Source organism: Corapipo altera, unplaced genomic scaffold, assembly GCF_003945725.1.
Source record: "Corapipo altera isolate COAL_440 unplaced genomic scaffold, ASM394572v1 71, whole genome shotgun sequence".
In the NCBI taxonomy this organism is placed as follows: domain Eukaryota; kingdom Metazoa; phylum Chordata; class Aves; order Passeriformes; family Pipridae; genus Corapipo; species Corapipo altera.
In genome coordinates this window covers 5,243,617-5,251,534 of record NW_020884916.1, presented here as the reverse complement: position 1 = coordinate 5,251,534, position 7,918 = coordinate 5,243,617, and the positions used below count along the sequence as shown (strand labels likewise).

The 7,918-nt window shown below is 49.0% G+C and overlaps 1 protein-coding gene across 2 annotated transcripts in view; it reads left to right on the top strand.

Annotated features, from left to right (window-relative positions):
- Positions 1–7,726, top strand: part of CDON (cell adhesion associated, oncogene regulated) — a 55,960-nt gene extending 48,234 nt beyond the window's left edge. For both annotated transcript variants that reach the window (XM_027655660.1, XM_027655661.1), the window contains exons 19-21: positions 4,491–4,747; positions 5,326–6,316; positions 7,201–7,726. In XM_027655660.1, coding sequence (XP_027511461.1) covers positions 4,491–4,747; positions 5,326–5,492 — 424 coding nt within the window. In that variant the 3' untranslated portion in view covers positions 5,493–6,316; positions 7,201–7,726. The remainder of the gene's footprint in view (positions 1–4,490; positions 4,748–5,325; positions 6,317–7,200) is intronic.
- Positions 7,727–7,918: the final 192 nt, after the last annotated feature.

Here is a 7,918-nt window from a genome sequence, read left to right as displayed (position 1 = left end):
TGCACCAAGGCAGGGCCTGCACCAAGGCAGGGCCTGCACCAAGGCAGGGCCTGCCCCGAGAGCAACCCTTGCTCTGCCTGCTGTGGTGAAGCTGGGACTGACAAAAGCCGGGAGCTGGAATTCTGGCCCAGGGCACGAGGAGCTGCGTGTCAGGGGATGGCTGGGAGAACAGTTGGGAATTGTCCGTGGGATGGAATAACACAAGTTGTTAAACCCCCCAGAGGTCTCTTTGCTCAACACGCTCCTCTGAGGCTCTCTAGGAAGGTTGAGCACTGGATTTTTTAAAAATCCTTATTTCCTGTGTTTTCTTCAGCTTTGAGATAACAAGATCATTCCATGTGGAGTTTGTCAAATCGGATTTAATTGGTCTTCTGCATTTTACACTTCCTGCCATTCCCTTAAGAGCACCAACCAACTGCAGTTGGCCCTTTTCCTTCACAATGCTATTCTTTGTAAAACGTGGGATTTGAGGTTCTTCAAGGCCTTCAGGAGCACTTTGGCCAGCCATTGTCAGTGTGGGATAGGATTTTTTCATGGGAAAAAGGATTCTTGTATAGAATAAGGGAAAATCTGTCTTCTGTGTTGTATCTGGGAGTCAGGAACCTAATAAACCTAATAAAAATCAGTAGGTTTTTCGCTTTTGGAAGTTTTAATGAATATCCTTCCAGGCTTCTGACTGAATCTCTGGTTATTTTAATGACTATAAATAGGATTGAAAGTCAGACAAGCTGGGCTACTCTGACTGGTAAATTCTGGGCTTTTTTTTCAATCATACTTTGATTTTTCTGTATTGTTAAAATGCTCAGCTGCCTTTAGGTGTACATCTGGAGAAGCTGAGTTGAAATGAATCATGGAATCATTGAATATTCTGTGTTGGACCCACAAATAACATCGAGTCCAACTCCTGTTGGACAAATAAGCTGTTGTTGAAGGCAAAAATCACGTTCGCTTTATTTTCACAGGTTTACTTTTTAAATGTCACTTATAATAGGCTTTAAATCCTTCCCCCTCCCATAAATGTATGCGTGATAGTGTAATGCTGACGAGCTGCTGCTTGCACGTGGAGCTGGGCACGCCTTGCCTGGACCAGTGTCCCAACAGGTCTCCAGGGAAGCCCAGCATGTTCCCTCACACACCAGTTGTGTGTTTTCCAGCAGGCTCTGCAGCAGCTCTCACCAGGATGTCTGTGACTCGCCGTAATTTGGAACGTGCCATATGTGTTACGCTGTAATTAAGAGCTTGCGTTCCAGTTTTAAGCACATTTAATTTTTTACTTGCTCCCTTTTTTTTCCCCTAAGAAAGCAGGGAGTGGGTTCCATCCTCTGCAACTGCACTGCTCCTCCCAGACGGGTCATCAGCAGGGCCTGAACTTTGAGTTTTCACATCCCCCTTCTATATTTGACTGCTTGATAGAGAAACAACTTGTCCCTTACAGCTGCCTTTCCCCGGAGGGGACCATTAACCTCCGCTCCCTTCCTGCCCCTGCGCTGGGGGAATGGGAGGAGGACATGGGAGAGGGGAATGGGGATGGACCAGAACGTGCCTGAGCATTCCACCAGGGAGCTGGGTGTATGGCCAGGGCGAGGAGGAGGAGGAGGAGGAAGGCCTGGTGCATTAGTGCAGTCATGTCAGCAGGCTTTGGCAAGTGGGGTTTTGGGGCCGGAGCCTTTTCCTCATTTTTATTTAACCTTGTGGCTCAGGTAAGGGCTGTTCCCTCCACCTGAGCTCCTGTGGGTGGAAAGAGAACCTGTTCCTTGTTCCACCCTGGGATCACTGCACCTTTTGTGCTGGAAAAGGCAGTTCCCTCTGCAGCCCAGGAGGACAACGAGGTTCAGGTGTAGTGGGGTGATGTCTCCAGCTCAGGAGCACTGTGGGTGCACGTGGCCTTGGCACCACAAATTCCTCACTGACCCATTTCCACCAAACACCCAGAGCTGTTGCTGGTTTGAGTTGAATTTAGCACTTATTTGAGTTGTGACCATGTGCAAATGAATCCTAGAGGTTCAATGTATTTCATAGCTGTTTTCACCAATAGCCATATCAGAGCAGGTTTTATTATTCCAGTGCTGAAATCCCTGGATCTTCTGTTTAAATTAGCACTTTATCCCTCCTAACTGCTCGTGGAGGCTTGCCAGGGGGAGAAGCTGCTGAAACCTGGAGACCTGCTTTGCTATTGTGGACAAAGCCTGTGGTTGACAGGATTGAGAACTGATCTTTTTTTCTTCCCTGGTGCTTTTGTGTTAAAACTCTTGAGATACCTGGTGGCTGCAGAGGAATTTACACTTTTGCAGATCCCTCTTTGCAAATTCACTGTGTTTTGATCAGAAATGCAAAATGCATATTTCAAATGTATCAGTTTGTTTTTCCGGTGTTTTCATCTAAATTATGTTTTGTTTAGGTTGTAGGGTTTTAGCACTGAGAATTGATAGAAAATGTGTTTTCTGCAGCAGGGATTTTACACCACTCTCCCTGCACACTCTGCTCAGGATATCCCCATGGCTAGTTTCCATCACAGTGTGGTTATTTAAGCTTAAAAAGCTGAACTGCTGTCTGGAAACATCCTTCAAGCTCATACAATAATACAGAGAAATACACCAACCTCTGTATCTTTAAGAAGAACCCCCAGAAACATGTAAACCCAAACATTTTAAATGGGTTTCTCTGAGCTTTTTTTTCCAAATAATAAGTGAGTGCAGTCAAAACCTCTGCGGAGAGAAAGGCAAACTAATAAATGGATTTGTTTGAAGACCAGATGTGTTTCATGTGGATTCTTCAGTGGCTTCTGTGGTATTTTGGTACTTGGAATAATGATTTTGGAGGCAGTTACGGGAGCAGAAGGACAAAATAGGAGAGAGAAGGTTGAAATGAAGCTTGGTGCTGCTCCATCCTCATGGCTTTTGGGAGGGGAGCAGGCTCTGGAGGGATCCCCCCTTGTCCTCTGATTTGGCTTTGCACATGAAGCATCTGCAGGAGGGGAAACTTGCACCAGTTCCTCCTCTAGGAAGTTTGTGTTGTTGTTGGATGTTTTGTTGTTCTCTCAGTTTGGGCAAAACTGATCACAGGTTTTGTTCAGGTTTCAGGTGTGAACTGAAGCTCCTGTAGGGCAGGTCCCTGCAGTGTGATGTTTTTATGCGTTTCACTGACCTTTTTAAAGGCATAAAAGTGGTTTCTGGGACCTTGGCAGGACCTTGCTGCGACTGCCAAGCTTCATGTATCCTGATTTTAAACCTGTCTGAGCTCAGTGCTGAGGTGCTCAGGGCTCCACTGCCATTGGAGGTGGCTCTGCTGGCTGCTGCCCTGGCACTGCTGATGTCCCAGCCCATATTCCCCTCCTTTTCCAGCCACATTTCATTAGCCCTGCTCAGTTTTGGGCCAGAATCACTGTGGAGCAGCACACCAAACCAGCACCCAAGCAGCCAGGTCCCAGGGAGCAGTTTTTATATTTCCAGATGCCAGTCTCAGGCAGCCCCAGGGATAACCTACAGCAGGTGCACTGGGCTGGTCCCTGTGAGCAGAGCAGGCAAGGGATGGATTTACACTTGGTAGGAAAGAAGGGGAGGATGCTCAGAGTTGTACCTGTATCAGCACATAAAAACCTGAAGCCTGTTCAGCCTTTGTGGGAGCGTTTTGGAGGATCTCTGGTGGGTGTGAACACTCTCCATCCTTATTTCCATGCTTTTATCCGTGGATCCATCTCTGTCTTGCGCCACACAACAAGGAAGAGTTTTGGGGGGTAGTTTCCCAAAGTTTGTGGCAGCTGTACAAGTAAACCTTTTCCTTTTGGGGTAATTATGGTTTTGTCTAAAACCACACTGAAGTGGAATATTGGAGGAGGGGCTTTCTGATGTAGGAATTATGTATATAAATGTTCCCTGAGGCCATGTTGTTTCAAACACTGAGGCGTTTTCCCTGCCTGCTGCAGTGGTACATGTGTCAAAGTCCTGCTCCTTTTTGGTTAAAGCTTAAATACCTCAGCTGTAACAGTTGATTCGCCACTTTAGCTTCTATTCCACAGCCTTACACACATATTACAGGGCCACAACCTGACTTGCACAGCAGAAGAGGGTGTTAAATTTATAATCTTGCATCTATTTTTTTAATTTGCGTTCGCTCTGATAACACTTAGTATTAATTTTCCAAGGTACTTAAGTTTGCTGCTCGCGCTTCAAAATTTGAGCTCTTTATCTTGGCAGCGAAATGTGTTTTATGGGTTTGCTTTGATGGAGAAGTGGACTCACAAGTCAGGTCGTTGGGTCACAATCGATGGGGGAAGGAACTGAGCGTGTTTCGAGTGTTTTCAGCTGTCTGTTGGGAGAAAAAAAAACCACTCGGTGCTTTTCTTAACGTCAGGATTGCTCCAAAAATAGATTTAAAACTGATTTTACTTTTGACATGTGGTAAAGCACTTAAAAGTTGCATTTTCTCAAGATATGGGGGGGGGGGGAGAAAGAAGCCACTCTGAGTAACTTCAGCCTCTGTCCCGCCCGCAGGTGCTTCACCAAAACCAACGGCACTTTTGGCAGCGCCGCCCTGCCCGTGGTGCCCCTGGGAGCCCCTTTCCAGCAGGATGGTGTGGAGATGAAGCCCCTGAGCCCCCACGTCATGGTGGCCATGTGCTTGGCCTCTGCTGTCCCTGAGTGCGGCGCCCGGCTGGAGGAGGACGGCAAGGAGGGCTCGGAGCATCCCTCCCCCCAGCACCCCTGCTGCCAGGAGGGCGTGGGCCGGCTCTCCGTGGACTGCATGGACGGTGAGGCAACCCCGGGGAGGACAGCACCTGGCTTTGGGGCCGGGAGTATTCTGTAGGACAGCTGTAGGGTGCTTAATTGGTCGTGGAGAAGCTGGTAATTAAGCCCACAAAAGAGCTGGCTCTTTGAGGGAGGTTAAGCGTCCCCGCCTTGTGCCTGGTCCTGTCATGTCCTTGTGATTGATGCCTCTAAACGGAGCTCATCCAGCACCTAACGAGCCTGTGACTGATTGATGCTGCCCCCACAGGGCACCAGTGGGCTCCAACACTGCTGAAAAGCTGCCTAATGGAGTTCTCCTTAATGAGCAGGCATTCCTGAGGGCCCAGAGCCATCCTGGAGGCAGGAACAGGCGCAGGGAGGGAGCTGGGCTGACCTCACGAGTGTGGGCTGTTCCATAGCAGTGCCAGGACAGAGCCAATGCCCTGTGCTTGTGCCTGGTACAGTGGGAATGAGCCTGAGCCCAAAGAGCATCACCCACTGGAATTAGGAATTTTGGGGGCATGTGAGTCTGTTGAGCTGACAGAGAGTATCTGCTGAAAAAAACCCAACAACAACCACCCGCCCTGCTCTTGCTTTGCAGGCGACAGCTGCGTGCACTCGGAAACATCGAACCACATTCTGAGCTGGAGTCCCCTCATTCTGCAGCCTGTTTCCAAGGACTGTAAGGAAAAACCAGGATGGAGTTCATCCGGAGTCACCTTAAACGGTTCTGGGGACCTTCGGCAGCTCCAGCTGCGGGAAACCTGAGGAAGTGACCGTTGTCCCCACTTAACGCCAGGAACTGCCAGTGTCGCTGAGAGGGAGTGACGGGGGGATGTTAATTATAACAGAGAGAGTCACTATTTATTTTTTGTAGTAGTGTCATATGAATGTATCTTGGTTTTCAAAATGGTTGCCTTTTTATATTATTTATGCCTTGAAATCCCTTTTTTTTTTTTTTTTTTTTGTTATTTTTTTTCCCCCCCTCACACGCCGCGAAACTAGCCCTGGTTATGTGTATAAAAAAGAATTGTAATAATATAAAGAACGAGGATGGGAAATGTGGAGTGTGTTTCCGTGGCGTGTTACCAGTGTGAGAAGCGCTTCCAAGGAGCCCGGGACAGGGATTTTAGCAGGTCTGATGTGGTGACCAATGGCTGCCACCTCCCTGGCAGCTCGGCGACGTGGCACTCAAACCATCCTTTCCACGAACACATCCCATCCTCTTTCGGTTTCTCTGGGAAGATCTCAATGGGAAAATGAGAAAATAAATACGAGAACTGAGCCTCAGCTGAGTCCGTCCAGCGCAGCTTGAAGCAGAGCTTGGGTCGGTGACTGTGACTTCAGATGCTTGATAACCCTTATGTCTGCAGAAGTACAGGTGGAAATCCAGCCTGTCTCACCTTGCCGCTCACAGAAGACAAAATCCAGTTCTACTCTTGGTTTGAGGGAGTACTGACAGCTTGGATAGCTCCAAAATTAAACCAGTGGTGTCGGAGCAGCTCCCACCGGCCCCGCGCGTGGCTGTCAGGAACCCACCCGCCCCGGACACAGCACGATGGAGGTGTTGCAACCTTAACTGCAGGGTTTGGGTAGGTTTTTTTTTCTTTTTCCTTTCCAAATTTAATCCCAGAAAATGAAACAACCTTGTGCTTGTAAAGCACTCCCTCCCCCACACGACTCACGAGCGCATGATCCCAGAAATGAGGGGCATGAGGTTACGGCTGCCCCGGGGTGATGCCTGTGCAGCACCTTTGCACAGAGCAGCGTGTTTCTGGCCAGGCTGGAAAAGAAGGAGGCTGTGCTGGCCTGGCTGTGGCTGCTCCAAACCCCTCGGGGACCTCAGGGCTACAGGTGCAGTTTCACCAGTCACGGGGTTTGGGGAGCGACGCCTGTGCAAGAAGGAAGCTCTTGAGATCTGCTTTGGCAGCGGTGTCTCCATGGGCTGTTCCAGGTGTTGGGGTGGGCTTTTTCCTTTTCATAGAATCCCAGAAGGGTTTGGGTTGGAAAGGACCTTAAAGCTCATCTCGTTCCAACCCCCTGCCACGGGACACCTTCCACCAGCCCAGGTTTCTCCGAGCCCAGTCCAACCTGACCTTGGACACTTCCAGGGATGGGGCAGCCACTGGTTCTCTGGGCAACCTGTGACAGGGCCTCACCACCCTCCCAGGGAAGAATTTCTTCCTAATATCCAATCTAACCCTGCCCCCTCTCAGGGGAAAACATTCCCCCTTGTCCTGTCACTATCTGCCTGCCTGTATAAAAATTTCCTCCCCCTTTTATAAGCCCCCTTCAGGTACCAGAAGGTCGCAATGAGCTCTTCCCAAAGCCTTGCCTTCTGTCTTCTCTTTTTTCTTTTCTCTTTTCTCCCCTCCCCTCCCTTCCCCTTCCCTCCCTCCTTTCCCCTTCTCTTCCTCCCCTCCCTCTCCTCTTGCTTTATTTATGATTGTATTTATTTTTTTGCCTTTTTTTTTAGGGTTTTGGATCCTCCCAGCCAAGCTGCCTTATTCTGAAGTTCCCTGCAAACCCTGGACCTCACACCCATGGGCTTTGACTGGCATGTACCCTTGGAGCCACCACAGAGCCCCCTCCTCCCCCTTTGTTTATCTCCTCCTTGCAGTCTGGACTTTCCCTTCACAGTATCTGCTGGGAAGCTTTCCCCTTTTCTGATGGAGAGGTTGGGGTTCACCTCTGGCTGCTTCGTTCTCCCCAAACACTGAGATTTAACCACGGTTTTAAATGACCTTGCTTAAATCCCCCCCTGTATCGTGGGTGTGTTGGATAAAGACATTCTGTTTTCCAGAGAATCTGTAATATCCCTTTGAAATCTTATGTATTTGGAAACGATGCTGTTTTGAAGGGGTTTGGGGTAGGGTGTGTATTTTTGGGGGTGATGCTGCTCTTTGGCCAGCATGGGGATTGATGCTCTGTGGGCACTGATTTGAGGTGTCACTCGATATTTCCCAATGGATAATTAACTAAATATAGGACAAATGGCCCAACATGCTCTTGTTTCCACAGACACCAAAAGATGAGGGTTGAGGAAGGCTGGGAAGTGCCTGACACTTTCCTTAGACCCTGCCTCCCTCCATGCTTGCACCATCGTGGGGAAAAACCATCACCAGTCACTGCTTTTATCCTCCTGTGGTTTGGCCCGAAAATGGGGATCTTGGGGTGAAGATGAGGCCCCTTCC